Raw genomic sequence first — 16,613 nt, 5'->3', positions numbered from 1 at the left:
GTCCAAACGTAAGAATAGTTCATTCTATATTGGACCTAACAAGTCCTTCCCCATCTATCTTATTAAAACAGAAACATTACAACTTCTTCTAGGTGGATTTTAAAATTGGACCTTATGTTGTGGGCACAGGGTCAGGCCTTCCGGAAATATGGAACTGAGGTTTAGTCCAATAGTTCGGATTGGTACCTGAAATAAAGAGTGAACCTTTTTATGAGTTTTATATGTTTATGATGCAAACAGAAGCAAATATGAATATGAATCAGAATGATAATAAGAATAAAAGCAAATAGAAAAGGGATAGATTGATGGAGATGAGATCTTTGTTGCTGGACTGAAGTCACTCTCAACAAGATCAATGGATGGAAGATGGATAGATACGGGATTTGCTTGCTGGACTGAAGTCTCTCTCAAGGCAAATCAGTAGATGGAAATGATGGGGGGGATTGAGGACGCCACAAAGCTCTGTGAAAGGAGGCTTTGATAAGTCAGGTTGCTCAAGAGCTGCTTCTCACAACACTCAAAAGACTTAGACAATAGTTTTAAGAAAAACTAGAAAAACTGCATAGGCATTCATAAAATTCAAGGATGATTAACAAAGACAAACTAAATGAGCTTATATAGGCTCGACCTTGGGACATTCTAACAGTCTAAAAATGACTAAAGGAAACAAATAAAATCGAAATAAAACTCTTGGAAGCAAAGGCTTTGATGGCTCCAAAGAAATAGCCTTTAGCTTGATTTATGCTCTCTTCAAAGGGGAAACTTGATCTGATCTTGTATCTGGACAGCTTCTGGATGTAGCCACGGTCTAGGAGTCTTCCTGAGATGTCTCTGAGTTGCCATGATGAAGAATATGGCCGTTGGTCTTGAGCAAAAATCAGTAGAAACTCATTTAAACCATTTAGTGTCCATGCTGCCAAAAATGGAAGGTTTGTGCAAATGAAGATCCTCCTGATCTCCTGGGTGCTGGTGCAGCTGAGGACGTCTTGTATGTCTTCTGGATGGTTAAGATGATCTCCTGGCTTCCATAGATAAGTCTGGTTTGGACCAAATCGAATTGGTTGGCAACTTTCCCAAAATAATGTCGGTTTGATCGGTTTTGGGAAATTGATTTTATCTTGGTATTCCCTGAACCAATTCGCCTGATTCTAGACTCTCTGGATAGATAATAATTCCCTCTTGAAACCCATGATTGATTCTGGAAAGGGCCGCTTCATGGTTGGGCTGAAATCATCTTCTAAAGTCTGATACTCGCAACTGGATGGGCTGGAGAACCTCAAGTTTGTAAAATTCATAACTCTTTGGTCCGGTAAGCTTTTCTGGAAATTCCAATTGGGCTGGACTCCTTCTTGAGTGTAGAATCCATTAAAATTTGTTTCACTCCAAAACTCCCTTTGGTTGTCGAGATATACGCCGTGGACTGGACCTATGTCGCTGGTACCTCCAAAGTGGCCGGTTTGGACTGCTTGGTTGACTTCCGGTTCAGCTACTGGTTTGATGACCACATCATCCCCTCCCCCTTGTGAAGGTTTTGACCTCAAAACTGGATAACCTGATACACCACAATAGAGCAAGTCAGGTTTCATTCTCTTTTGGGAGTTTAGAACCTTACCTTGATACAATTTTGGTTTGGTAATGGGTTGTGCATCTGGTGGCTCTTCTTTAAAAAGATGGGAAATGATCACGCCTCTGGTCTGGATAGTGTCATTTCTTCTCTTCTGGAGTTGATGGTACATCACACTAGTGGTATCCTCATGGTTGATCATCTTTGGGACTGATTCTCCAAGTAATAAAAGATTATCCGGTGGGATTTCTTTAAAGCTTTCTTCTTTACAACCTGAAAAATTCTCAACATTCTGGACAAAGACCAAATGAATTATATCTGTTACTGGAGTTTTATGAACAGAATGTGTTATGGTAGAATTTACCATGGGCGCATAAGCATGATGAAGAATTAAATTCTTCTTTGGACAGGTTTGGGTTGATGGCTGCCTTTCTTGCACCTTCTTACCTTGGTTGGTATGATCTTCTATATCTTTTATTCCTGGATCAAAACTTCTTGGCAAAAACAAGTGCATAACATCTAGAAAATCAAATGATAAGGACGTTTTAAAGTTGAAGAAACTTTCCTTACCTATGCTGAATTTGAATGGCAATGTTTCAGCATTTCTTTGATCCAGTTTCTGGTCCATCACAAGGATGGCGCCTGGTGGTTCTTCTCCTTTGAATTCATGCTCCTTAATTCCTGCTACAACACCCTTTGACAAAGAAAAGTGCATTATACAAGAATTTGGAACCAACAAATCAGATTGAATAAAACTATCACTCATTTTAAACAATTCAGTTTTAGTTTCTAGTGATGTTTCTTTCAATATTTGTTTAGTTGGACAAGCTTCAGCAAAGTGTCCTAATTTATGACATCTAAAACATGTCTGATCTTTCAAAATTTTTGAATCAAAAGACTTACCTTGGCTTGATATTTCCACCTCTTTTGGGCCTGAAATCTCCTTGTTCCTTGTATATAATTCTGTGTGAACTTTTGATTCAAACAAGGATGTGGAGTTCGGTTTTCGTTGGACCTCAAGACCTGTCTTAACATTCTTTGACAAAGACAAGTGACTCATACCAGTGGAAGATGATTTATAAACCAATTTATCAAGTATAGGACTTACCATAGCCTTTGCTTGAAGTACTGGTTTTTCTAGCTCTTGTTTGTGTCTGCTCAAGGTGTCTTGGCCGACACTTTTACTCACCTCTCTGGCCCTTAGGATGTCATCTCTCTGGCCTAAGCAATGGACAATGTCGTGCCCCTGGTTTGGCTGAAAGTTGGTTTGTTGAGGCAAGCTTCTTTGACCCTCTTTTTGGACAGCTTCTCTTGCTTTTTGGGTACCATGAGTTGGATACCTCCTTGGGCACTGTTCCTTGATCTGAGACCTTGTAAAATCTGGTGCAAACTCATACCTCATGGCTTGCTTAAGGGCTCCCCACGTTTTGATAGTTGGCTCCTTGTAAAACCATCTGTCATCAACTTCTTGAACCCACCACTTAAAGGCATCTCCTTGTAGATGATCAATGGCATAAACTAGCCTTTCTTCTTTCAAGATGTTGTAGTGAAACCACTCATCAAGGTTCCTCTCCCATCTAAGATAACATCTTTTTCCTGAAAAATTAAAGAGTTCAACTTTATCAGCAAAAGAGTTATATTCAAACCGAGAATTAACAACATGATGGTTATGGGTTTTAGAAATTAGAGTTTGATCGATCCTTGAAGGATCTGGTGGCTTGGGCTCGACATAGACAGCCTCTGGTGCATCTCCAAATCTTCTTTCTCCTGGCTGTGGACGTTGGCCTTGTGCCTTTCTTCTTTTCCTCAACTGAGCAATCTGTTCAACCTCTTGCAAAGCTGTCAAATGTTGGTTCTGTTTGGCCATCTGATATTGGTTGGGTGCTTCTCCTACCATGGCTTCCTGAAACCACTTTCAAAGATCAAGTGAAGGTATGGGAAGTTCTGGTTTAATCAAGAAGAAACCAAATGCAATCTATTAAAAATTAAACCGAGAAAAATATGGCAATGTAAACCGAAATAAAATAAAATAAGCAAAAATGATTTTTCTTTTGGTTTTCTGGATGCAAGCTCGAAATAAAACAAATATGAAATGATAATAATACTATGACAAAGAAAATTACATGCAAACTAACAATTTTTTTTTTTTTAAATGCAAGATTCAAATAAGAAACAAATATGGAATGCAGATTTGTTTTGACCTTTTTTAAAAAAAATGGAAACAAATAGCTAAATGAATGCAAACAAATTTTTCTTTTGTTTTTATGATTGAAATGAATCAAACTAAACAACTGGTCGTCTCCTACCTCACACTTTCTATGGTTTTCAATTTTATAATGAACAAAGAACACAAAATGCAAAAACTGTTTTTTTTTTTTTTGATTTAAGATGAAAACAAATGCAAGCAAATGAATGATGCAAGGATAGAATGGACCTGATTCAGGAGCTTTGAGCTCTGATACCAAAATGTTGTGGGCACAGGGTCAGGCCTTCCGGAAATATGGAACTGAGGTTTAGTCCAATAGTTCGGATTGGTACCTGAAATAAAGAGTGAACCTTTTTATGAGTTTTATATGTTTATGATGCAAACAGAAGCAAATATGAATATGAATCAGAATGATAATAAGAATAAAAGCAAATAGAAAAGGGATAGATTGATGGAGATGAGATCTTTGTTGCTGGACTGAAGTCACTCTCAACAAGATCAATGGATGGAAGATGGATAGATACGGGATTTGCTTGCTGGACTGAAGTCTCTCTCAAGGCAAATCAGTAGATGGAAATGATGGGGGGGATTGAGGACGCCACAAAGCTCTGTGAAAGGAGGCTTTGATAAGTCAGGTTGCTCAAGAGCTGCTTCTCACAACACTCAAAAGACTTAGACAATAGTTTTAAGAAAAACTAGAAAAACTGCATAGGCATTCATAAAATTCAAGGGTGATTAACAAAGACAAACTAAATGAGCTTATATAGGCTCGACCTTGGGACATTCTAACAGTCTAAAAATGACTAAAGGAAACAAATAAAATCGAAATAAAACTCTTGGAAGCAAAGGCTTTGATGGCTCCAAAGAAATAGCCTTTAGCTTGATTTATGCTCTCTTCAAAGGGGAAACTTGATCTGATCTTGTATCTGGACAGCTTCTGGATGTAGCCACGGTCTAGGAGTCTTCCTGAGATGTCTCTGAGTTGCCATGATGAAGAATATGGCCGTTGGTCTTGAGCAAAAATCAGTAGAAACTCATTTAAACCATTTAGTGTCCATGCTGCCAAAAATGGAAGGTTTGTGCAAATGAAGATCCTCCTGATCTCCTGGGTGCTGGTGCAGCTGAGGACGTCTTGTATGTCTTCTGGATGGTTAAGATGATCTCCTGGCTTCCATAGATAAGTCTGGTTTGGACCAAATCGAATTGGTTGGCAACTTTCCCAAAATAATGTCGGTTTGATCGGTTTTGGGAAATTGATTTTATCTTGGTATTCCCTGAACCAATTCGCCTGATTCTGGACTCTCTGGATAGATAATAATTCCCTCTTGAAACCCATGATTGATTCTGGAAAGGGCCGCTTCATGGTTGGGCTGAAATCATCTTCTAAAGTCTGATACTCGCAACTGGATGGGCTGGAGAACCTCAAGTTTGTAAAATTCATAACTCTTTGGTCCGGTAAGCTTTTCTGGAAATTCCAATTGGGCTGGACTCCTTCTTGAGTGTAGAATCCATTAAAATTTGTTTCACTCCAAAACTCCCTTTGGTTGTCGAGATATACGCCGTGGACTGGACCTATGTCGCTGGTACCTCCAAAGTGGCCGGTTTGGACTGCTTGGTTGACTTCCGGTTCAGCTACTGGTTTGATGACCACATCACCTTATGTAACTAATGCTATATTAATCTACTTATTATTAATTAATATCAACCATTACCATAGTTTTTCACTTTTTACCTTATTATTATATCCACTACGCATGTTTCCTTATATTGCATATATTTTACTATAAACTAGATACATCCACTAGCATATTATACTATAAGATAGATTATTAATAATACATATACTAACATATAATACTATACGACAGATTACTAATAATACAATATAGTATATGTATTCATTAACTTGCATCTATCAATATTAACTATACTATGAAAACGACTAACTCTATACTTTGAACCTATAAACCATGATATACTAATTTATAACAAAAATGATATTACTGTTACAAATTAGTTTTTATAAAAATTATTTATAACAGCAATTTGTTATATAAGATAAATTTAATCAAGACCCAAATTTTTTTTTCCTGTTCAGAAAAAAGAACCTACAAATATATACCATTAAGTTAACCAAAAATCTTCAGAATAAATAGTAAATCTCACCAACCCAAAAAAATGAATTAAAAATATAACAAAAGATATTATGTCTGAAATTTAGCTCACTGGGTCGTGTATAAATATGTTCATTTCAGGTATGAGTTCTTCGAGTTCTCAACATTTGGATCTAAGTAGGTATTTGATTTTTTTGTCCGGGTCGATTTTTTTTGGTTTCGGATCATTCAAACTTTTTTATATTATAAATCTTAAATAATATACAACATGTATATAAAATATGTGAATCAAAAGATAAACCCGCACATGCGCGCGGGTCATGATCTAGTCTTGTATTACTCCTCATGTTAATCCATCTGTATTTGAGATTAGGTCTTACGGCATATGATGCAGATAAGGTTGTCGTCTCTAACGTAATACACAAGGATCTCTTTATTAAACTGCTGAGACTTTTTGACATAGTATCACAGCTACAAACATAGCTACTAAAAGGTTTAGCTCATAAATTCTGGGATCTCTTACTTCTCTGCGAGGTGTCTTATTTCCGCCCTCTTGGATTGACCTAATTCCTGCTAGACTTACTTTCGATGATATGCTCTTAAACATGACTCGAACAGAGTTGGCACTAACCTCTTCGACGGTGAAAGCTCATACTGAAACGAGTTGCATGATCTCGCCTTATGACCTCACTTCGGGCGATAATCCGGGAACACTAATCTACAAGACGCTGCTGCATGGATATAACTATGATGAGTGGTCCACTAACTTGCGTTTTGCCTTGAAAGCAAGGAAGAGTTTTGGTGCTAAAACGGACAGTATGTTCAGAGACTCAAAACTGAATTAGCCAATTGTAGGCAAAAGAAGAAGTCAATATGGAAAACTCTTGAACCTGTTGAGAAGCTTAACTGACTACCAAAAGGCTAAGACTATGGAGGGAATGAGGAAAGAACGTGAGGAGTACAAACTAACCAATTCCTCATGGGTCATTTTTTGTCTTGTGTTCCACTGCCTATGCTCGAGGAAGCGTACAGTGAAAAGTTTCAGGATGTGGTAACACTGTGAGCTTAGCCGTCCAGATCGGCGAATCTCAATGACACCAAAGATGTTTATGAAAGCAGAACATTTTCAAATTGTGGTCAAATGGGACACATAGAAAAAATTGTTTTCATCTGACAGGGTAATCCTCAGTGGTATGACAAATAGAAGAAAAAAAATCTCTAAAGGAAGCTCTTATGCAGGCTGTAGATCACAGACAGGTTCTGTTTTAGGACGAGGCAATGCAAGTAATGGTGTAGGTCACTGTTCTGTTCAAGCGAAAGTTTTAAACTTCTCTCTCATTCAATATTATTTAAAGATATGAAAGAGTCAAAATGTGAAAGCTCTTCTTTGTGGTTAAATGCCAAAAACTCAAGTCAGCTCATACGTCTTTATGTTGTGTTGATCGTTACAGGCCTCTTTATAACATCTTTGCTAGCAACGCTTCTTCTTCTGGTTTAACTCAAGCTGATTGAGTAGGCATCAGTGGGTTAAGTGATGATCAGTGGAAGCACTGGTTCGTATGCTCGAAGAGAGAAATTCGACCTCTGAGCAGCGTTCTGGTAAGTTTCACATTGAATATATTAACTCGGGAGCAACTAATCATATGACTGGTACGCTCGATTTTCTGTCTGATATATGCGACATGGCTCCAGTTTTAATTAAAATTCTGGATGGTCATTGACTACTTCTACAAAACATAGAGTTAGATTGGGTTCTTAAGTATTCAGAAGTGTTTCTTGTAGATGGCCTTCAAAGCTGTGTGATTATTCAAGATCTCAGTGTGGATATATCATCTTCTACAAATAGGAGGCATCGATTCACCTTAAAAACTTTATCGCTCTTTTTGAAAGGCAATTCTCAAATACAGTTCGGACAATTCGCAGTGACACTGGGTCTGAATTTGTATGCCTTTCTGATTTTTTTGCTATTCATGGAATAATTCATTAAATAAGTTGTATGAGGACTCCACAACAAAACAGACGTGTTGAGCGAAAATACAAACACATCTTAAATATGATGCATGCTCTGCATTTTCAGGCCAACGTTCTGATAGAATTTGCTCTTACTGTAGCCTAAGTCATTAATCGCACGCCAACAACTCTACCTCAGGAAAAAATGCCATTTGAGCTGATTTACAAATCCGATGAAGTGGCCTACTTTCTCGACAGAGATAGAGATCTTCCGGAGGCTCCAAGAGGATTTCATGGATGTGAGACTTACTCATATTCCTCGAAACCGGAACGTTCGAGCTGATGCGCTAGCAAAGGAAGCAAGGAGCAGAGGTCATATCTTCTCCCATATAGATCAGATCCGATCAGACGGAGACACTCTACGGAGGGTCGCCCGACTGACCACCAATTGATCTATATAGATGGGCGGATGACAAAAAGAAAATCCACTACAAGAAAATAAGAGATTTTCTGACGGAAAAAACGATTTTCATCATAAGATTTAGTCGGAGATTCGTAGGAATCCGATGTATTCCTGAAGAAAGTCAATTTAGATTCTTGAAAATATAACAATTTATGGGTTAAAGGTTTCAAAACATTATCGGGTCATATGATAAGTGTAAAAATAAATTTGGACGTAGTAAACATTCAATATTTTTCCAAAATAACATCACCTGAGGGTAACTCATTTGAATCATAAATTTCAAGGTAATATTATGTATACTTGTACGAATGATTAACAAATATTGTCGATAATTTGTTTTAAGTGTTTTTGACGGTGTGTGAGGATAATAATCTTTTTTATACCAACAGTAAAACAAAATAGAATATTCTCTATTGTTTTTTTTCATTTTTCTTGATCTTAAACCATAATTCGTCAGGTATTCATCGGGAATTACCCACAGAAACCAAAAAAATATGACATCTTTCGGGAATTCAGTGGAAATTCCCGACAGATGCAAAATAAATTGATTTTCGTGAGAAATATGTCTAGAATTCTTGATGATTACCAAAAAATATGACTTATGTTGGAAATTTCCGACGGAATTCAGTTTAGGATCTTGCAAATATAACAGTTATTTGGTTAATAGTTTCGAAAACTACCGGGTCATATGATAAATGTAAAAAAAAAGTTTAGACGTATTAAATACTCAATATACGTTTTTCCAAAATAATATCACAGAAGGGTAACTCGAATGAATCATAAATTTCAAGGTAATATCATGTAAACTTACACAAACGATTAACAGGATTCTTTCGTAATTTTTTAAAAAATGTTTTAAGAGTTTTTCTGATAAGTGTATGTGGCCAATAATTTTTTTTATACCAATGGTATAACGAAATGGAATATTTTCGATAGTTTTTTCAGTTTCTTGAACCTAAAACCACAATCTGTCGGAAACTAGAAAAAATGTTAAGAAAATCAGGTCTGTCTCATATTTTATGTGGACTATGTGCAAAACTTATTTTTTACAATTACATTTATAAGAATTTTGTAAAATAAGGACCTAAATTTTCCAGAAAAAGACCTTATATACTGACTATAATTTTGTAGAATTTGTGGTCCCAGTACAAATGCACACCTAAGAAAAACTGATATATATATATTTGTGTTATTTTGACTCTAAATATAGAATAACACTACTTTTGCTTTTATATTTTCTCGTATGAGTAGATGAATTTTATTATAGACGCATATATTTGAGTAAAAATAAATTTCTATAATAGAATTCTTATTTTTTAGAATAAATATAGAGATAAAGTTGAATATGGTCTAAGCATCTTTAGAGCTAAAACCTTTTTTTTTTGTTTTTTTTGTTTCTTTTTTATCTGTTAACTTGATTCTATGTTGGATATATATGTTGTTCAAAAAAAAATGTTGGATATATATTATTATATTTGAGCATTATAATTTTCTTATTATTTCTATGCAATAGGATATTTAGTTAATTAGTTTATGAATAATTTACACTATAAGTCACTTTTACACTTAGTGTAAATTAGTATCCAATGCTAATATAAGTCACTTTTACATGAATAATTACTACTATAAAAAGTAGTAATTCCAAAATGCTTTCGTTGTAAAAATAGTATCCAATGCTTTTATTGTCCAGAAAGGGGTTAATGCTTTTGTTGTCAAAAAAGTGTCAAATGCTTGTGTCGATTGTTTAGAGATATCTTCTGGCCTAAGAGATCTAAGATTAGATAAAATATTCGTAAAATTTGATTTAATTTATTATTTTTGCTGATTTACACTAAAAATTTTAGATATTAGGAAAATAAATACTAATATTCAATATTTGTAAAAGAAAGAATCAAATCACAAAAACTAATATTTTTAAAACAAATATCAAATATTATATGTTATATGTATATATATATATTTTTTTTATTTATAGAACTATATATAAATATTATATTATTATTATGTTTTATGTAAATTTTAGTTATTAGAAGTTTAAAAAGTAAATATCTTTTTATTTTGTACTAAAATATTATTATTTTATATTATTTTGAATTTTTATTTATTTTTAAGTTTTTTAAAAATATTGTTTTATTTGTGCGGATTGAATGAGTTATCCAATTAAAAAATTATCTAGATATCTTGATACTAGTGAATATACATATCTGAGTTGAATCCCCTAGTCTATATTTGAGAAGTGATTTGCCACATGTCTTCTCTACAATCGTTTTCACAAAAACAATTGTGACGTGGCTATTAACATTGATGACATGTCATATGATTAAATATGACATAGACAATTACATTTAATGCTGATATATATTTTTGGAAATCTTTTTATAATATGGCAATAACTCATATATTACATTTAATATTGATTTATATTTTTGGTAAACTTTGTAGAATATGGTAATAACTCATAAATCATCACTAAAATAAATATATTCAAATATGAGATTTTGAATTTCGAAATATTATATAATTTTACATTTATAATCATTAAATTTTTATTATCTAAAATTTTCTAAATTTTCCGAATTAAAAAAAAAATTAAATCGTAATATCATTAGTTTCTTTTAGATATCTACAAATTATATAAATATTATTTAGTTTTAATTTTTGATAACTATATAATTTTATATGATTTTTAGTAATTTTTTACAAGTTGATTTAATACATTTAACCAAATGAAATAAATAAATTTTTTATCTAAGATTTTAACTTTATATATATACATATATATTCTTAAATATAATTTGAAAAAAAAAATTCTCTTAATTTTATGCTTAATTAATGATATTTATATTAAATATTGGTCAAAATAATAAAATATATAATATTAAGAAATTACATTTTAAAATATAAAATTTAACTTTTAAAAAATTCATCGCTACACATGGTGCAGGAAAACACCTATATTAATAATTGTGACATGGCTACTAAAATTGATGACATGTCTTATAGACTAATATGATATAGACAATTATATTTAATGTTAATTTACATTTTTGGTAAATTTTTTAAAATATAGTAATAACTCATATATTATATTTGTTGTCGATTTATATTTTCCGACTTTTAAAAAATATGGTAATGTGGAAGCCCTTTTGGTCCAGTGGTTTGACTAAGGGTTCAATTGCTTCTACACCCGGAAGTTTGGGGTTAAAATCCCAGAAAATACCAAATTATGCAGATTATGGAGAAACATGTTACAGGAGATCTTCAGCTTGGTGCAGGGAGTACCATCGAACATGGATCTCATAGGACGGCTTAGAGTGGTGCAGTCAGACGTGTATTCTCACAGGGTGGTAGAATTGTCGGCTGTAGAATTGTCTTTGTAATATTCTCATCGTTGTAATAGCATAATTACTCGATAATAATCTATTCAGACGTTAAAACAAATATGGTAATAACTCATAAATCATCATTAAAATCAATATATTTAATTATGGCATTTCAAATTTCGAGATATCATTTAAATTAAAAATATTTCAAAAATATAAACATATTTTTGGAAAATTATAAAAATTAAATCATAATATCAAATTAAATCGTAAAATCATTAGTTTATTATATATATCTACATATTTTATAAATATTGTTTTATTTTAATTTTTGACAATTATGCAATTTTACATATTTATTTAATATATTTAATTAAAATAAATAGATAGAAAAATCTACCTAAGATTATAATTTTAAATATATACATGCACATTCTTAAATATGATTCAAAATAAACAAAATTGTTTTTATCTTAATTTTAAAACTTAATAAAATATTGATAAGAAAAAAAAAATTTATAATATTAATAAAAGTTAAATATAATTTATATTTATCTATTAAAAATACTTTAAAATTCTTTTACTACACATGGTGCAGGAAAACACCTAGTCGGATAATTGGTTATGAAGACGAAACTGACTTTTTTTTTTTGGTCAACTATGAAGACGAAACTGACTAGATCACAAATATATCTGAAAATCTAGGTATTCTATTCATGTCCATTTCTAAAGCGATGCATGCCTACGATTCTTAAGAATTTTATTTTGTGCACCACGATTCTTAAGAAAATATAAATTATTATTCATTTATAGAAGCCATTGTATATAATATATGTATTTTAAAAACTTATAGAACTTCAAAAAAAAAAGACAAAGTAAGACGATGGTGGCGTACTAGAAAACAACAAAATATCGTCATTTTAACATTTGCACCCAAAAAAAAAATATATATATCGTCAATCCGGCCAGCATCTTTTTCTTTTATAATGTTACTGCCAGGTGCCAGCCATTAGCCGGTTACCTTCCGCGTCCTGACCCACCTTCTGTGCTTTATACTAAAGTTGCGACAACTACTACCAAGACTAAAGAGACTTTATCGGCATTCGGGTTTGAATCAAACGTTACCTACAAAACTTTATAAACAGCTGAATCCACCCACTCATTCCACAAATTAATCAAGAAAAGGAAAAAAAAAAATGAATCTTTCATCTCCTATCAAGATGATCTCGGAGTATATCGATACCCCAACAAAGGTCACTGGCCTGGTAACAGCACTGGTCATAGCCTTCTTCTGGCTCAGGTCAGGCCCGACGATGAAGCCTCCGGGAGGAAATGGTGGTCGTATTTTCAGGAAGTCATTTGAAAAGAACCCCAAAGGCTACTTCAGGGATCTGCGCAAGAAGTAAACATCAGACAGAGTATGTGGAAGTACTAATAATTACAACTTTTGTTGCTATGCGTTAAATAATACTACATGGATGCCATATGTATGTTCCATTCCCTGTCGTGGATCTGTATGAAATGACTGTTTAAATTACTCGTTTTTTTACATGAGCTGATGAAAAATGAGGTATATTTAAAAAAAATACTAGTCTCCAGTTTGATAAACTACGATAAGATCCTCAGATCTTTTTTGGAAGTTTGATAAGTGAAGTGTTCTTGAACTTTTTGTGGAACAGCAGATATATATAATAAGTATCATGGTACGAAACAGGGTTACATAACACCAAAAAAAAATAAGAAAGAACAAAACTAGCTGATATAGGAATTATTTCTTCTTCAGTTATAAACGATTTCTTAAACAGAGACGGTCCGTTTGTCTGAGGTGGTTCTTTGCCTTGCGGGACCACCAGTGCGGCTTGAGCTTCCAGCGCTGCTTTTACCAGAGGGACTAGTCCTAAGCACAGACCTCTGTATGATACGAATAGGAGTCCCTCCTAGATCAAAGTCATCTTTCAACGATTTAGTCAAGAACCTTATGTCGCTCTCCAGTAACTGCGTTTTACCGGTCAGAAACGCCACAAAAGTTGGCGGTCGAGCTTTCACCTGAGTGAAGAACTTGATCTTTGGCTGTGAAGCCGAGTCTTTCCACGAATGTCGGCTCATTACCTAACATAACAAAATGATTAGACAAGTCATGATGTCACATCTTTTTCTATAGTCTTTAATAATCCATTGATAAGTGCAGACCTTAATTAACCAACGGTTGAGGCGACCAGTGGAGAGTCTTGAGCACCATCTCTTGTATGTGCCAATGACTTCGTTCATTACTTGTAGACGTCCTCTTCCCTCTAGTGCAGAGATAAACACAACAGGGATTCCTGTTATCTGCGACCAAAACATTATTATGTTTCTCATCGCTTAAGATCCTCAAGACATAACAAAAGATCGATCAGATTACCTGAGGAATAACTGTCTGAACTTCAATGGGAACAGCTTCTTTGATTTTCTTGTACATCTCAGAGTTCTTTTTCCCTCTTAGACAATCCATTTTGTTAACGATAACCACTAAACCACGTCCTTCTTCTACAGCTCGTCTAGCTATAACTACTTCTGAATGTGTCATACTGCGTTGACCTTTTATGATCTGGAACAAAAACACATGTCATCGCATTAGTTGTGCAACAGAAAGAAAGGCAACTATGTTTGAATATGACAGAACCTCTTCAGCATCGAGTACTAAAGCGACAATATGTGCACGCATCAGACTCTTTCTTGACTGCATAATACTTAAAGAAGCTGGTCCTTTGTCACGCTCTGTTCTCTCTAACCAACCAGCAGTATCAACCTTGACAAACATCCAACATAAACATCAAACGAAGTGAATTAGTGAGACCATGTCCAGCTAAATGAGAATCTGTAAACGTACCATATAGACGGTCCTGCCCTGAAACTCGAACTGAACTCTCACAGCATCTCTAGTGAGACCAGCTTCTGGACCCACCAACACACGCTCTTCTTCCAACAATGCATTCAGCAATGTTGATTTCCCAACGTTAGGCCTGCCCACAATAGCTAACTGCAAAGGCAACTTGGAGTCGTCTTCGTCAGAGAGATTCTCCTCACTTGTGACATCATCTTGAGTACATCTATCTGATGATATACAGACTACGATGTTCAGTAAAGAGAAGAAAAAAAACAAAGAAGCAGCTTCTTCTAGTGAAGTGATTCTTGATAGAGTTTTTAGTACCGTTTAAGGTTTGGACCATGTAATCCTCTAGTAAAGGATGGAGAACTTCGTAAAGTGCATTCATCCCAAGTCCAGTCTCAGCTGAGATAGCAGTAGGCTCACCGAACCCCAGAGCAAGAGCCTCAGAAGCAACTTCAGCAAGAGAGTCACCAATAGACTCCGATTTGTTCATTACAACAATAGGCTTAATCTGTGGAGCATGCTTTCTCAGCCATTTACCAACTTCCAAATCCAATGGATGCAAACCCGCTCTACACGAACATAAGCTTAGTTGATTGATAGCAACTTGAGATTTAAAAAAAAAAAACTCTCACCTAACGTCGATGATAAGAACTGCGAACTGAGTCCTTGCGAGAACATTAGCGGTCATAGAAGTGGTACGACCAAGAATAGTACCAGAAGAAACTTCGGTCTCAATACCAGCAGAGTCCAAAACATTGAACCTCAAGTCAGCTAACTTGGCAATCCCTTCTCTTATATCCCTAGTGACATGATCATCTGGAGTGTTGTAAACCAGAGCCTCCCTCCTCCGAATCAATCTTGAATCAACAACACGATCAATCAACTGAATCAAAAAACAGTATACAGATAAAACAAGAAGAAAACTAACCGGTTGTACAAGGCAGATTTGCCAACATTTGGGCGGCCAAGGATCATCACAGTGGGAAGTAGCTTGGCGTCGATTTTGGTGAAGTCAATAGGTTTCTTGTACACAACCGTTGGCTTCTTATTATTATCCAAAGCTCCAACATCCTCTATATCGATGGTTTCTCCCTCGGAAACAAGATTTGAGTCAGATACTTCGTTCAAAGAGACCGAACAAAACCAATTTGTCTGTCGGACTAAGCAAGTGTGATTCAGCTCCGGGATCAAGTTACCGGAAAACCGTCTAGAACCGGTTACAAAACCTCCTGAGAAGAGAGAGAGGTTTAAGAAAAAGGGAATGACTTTGATCGAAAAAATGAAACTTTTTTTTTACCTAAAGATGAATGTGTGGAGCATTTGGGAGAAGTGATAGGCCATTGGGAGTGAAAGTGGCGAGAATAAGAGAACCTGGAGAAGAACCCAAAACCCAATTGGTTCTTTCGAGATGAGATTGCTCGAATCAGCGACTGAGACATCGGAGCAGACGGCGATAATATTCCGATTTATACACATACGCGAGGGGATAAGAAGCTTCGCATTTTGGGGTTCATAAAAGTGATTCAATTAGGAAATCGAAAATGGGAAGAGAGAGAGTTTTGTGTCACCTAAAACCCTAAACCTGAAACGACGACGGCAACTCTCGTGGCGAACCCAAAATAAATCGTTTCTGATCGTGGTTGCTGATGAACTGGTTAACTACGGTTTTCATACTAACCGGTTATTAACCAATCTATCCAAAAACAAAAGATTTTTTTTTAACAGATGAATTCAAGAATTAGTTGATTTTGAAATAATTGAGTTGAAGATATAAATAAGAGATTTTAGAGTATTTTAAATTTTCTTCCCGATTCTAATCCATTTGTTTATTTTCTATTTTAGATTTTTAATAAAAGCAAATATATTTGATGGAAAACAAATTCTATTACATAATTTTTAGATTTTACAAGTAAAGATTGATTTGTTTGTATATTACCGTTTAATTACTAGTACAACTTTTATATTGAGTATAGAAAACAATCTCAAAATAAACAAATATCTGGAGCTGCAAAATAATACCAAAGTTGTCTCAATTTGACTGATAAGTTAACCAAGTAGCATCTTTTCAGTTTTTCAAGCATGCAAACCCTTATTTATTTTTCTTGTTCTAGTTATCAACTT

The 16,613-nt window shown here is 34.5% G+C and overlaps 1 protein-coding gene across 1 annotated transcript; it reads right to left on the bottom strand.

Annotated features, from left to right (window-relative positions):
• Positions 1–13,274: 13,274 nt before the first annotated feature.
• Positions 13,275–16,097, bottom strand: LOC108855642 (uncharacterized). The gene is made up of 9 exons (XM_018629508.2): positions 15,790–16,097; positions 15,421–15,721; positions 15,125–15,349; positions 14,811–15,061; positions 14,490–14,713; positions 14,283–14,408; positions 14,022–14,207; positions 13,811–13,948; positions 13,275–13,729 (listed from the first exon to the last, which is right to left on the bottom strand). The coding sequence occupies exons 1-9, from the start codon at positions 15,929–15,931 to the stop codon at positions 13,418–13,420; spliced, it is 1,905 nt and encodes a 634-aa protein (XP_018485010.2). The 5' UTR covers positions 15,932–16,097; the 3' UTR covers positions 13,275–13,417.
• Between the last annotated feature and the right edge of the window lie 516 nt (positions 16,098–16,613).

The sequence above is a fragment of the Raphanus sativus genome, chromosome 4, assembly GCF_000801105.2.
Source record: "Raphanus sativus cultivar WK10039 chromosome 4, ASM80110v3, whole genome shotgun sequence".
Lineage (NCBI taxonomy): Eukaryota > Viridiplantae > Streptophyta > Magnoliopsida > Brassicales > Brassicaceae > Raphanus > Raphanus sativus.
This window is presented reverse-complemented; position numbering and strand designations above follow the sequence as displayed.

Bases quoted from the DNA above. Each gene is read 5' to 3' on its own strand.
- LOC108855642 (XM_018629508.2), bottom strand. From the start codon at position 15,931: ATGTCTCAGTCGCTGATTCGAGCAATCTCATCTCGAAAGAACCAATTG. The intron at 15,350-15,420 runs GTTAGTTTTCTT...TGTTGATTCAAG, and splicing joins AAATCTGCCTTGTACAACCG to ATTGATTCGGAGGAGGGAGG. The intron at 13,949-14,021 runs GTAATCTGATCG...TTTTGGTCGCAG, and splicing joins TTCAGACAGTTATTCCTCAG to ATAACAGGAATCCCTGTTGT.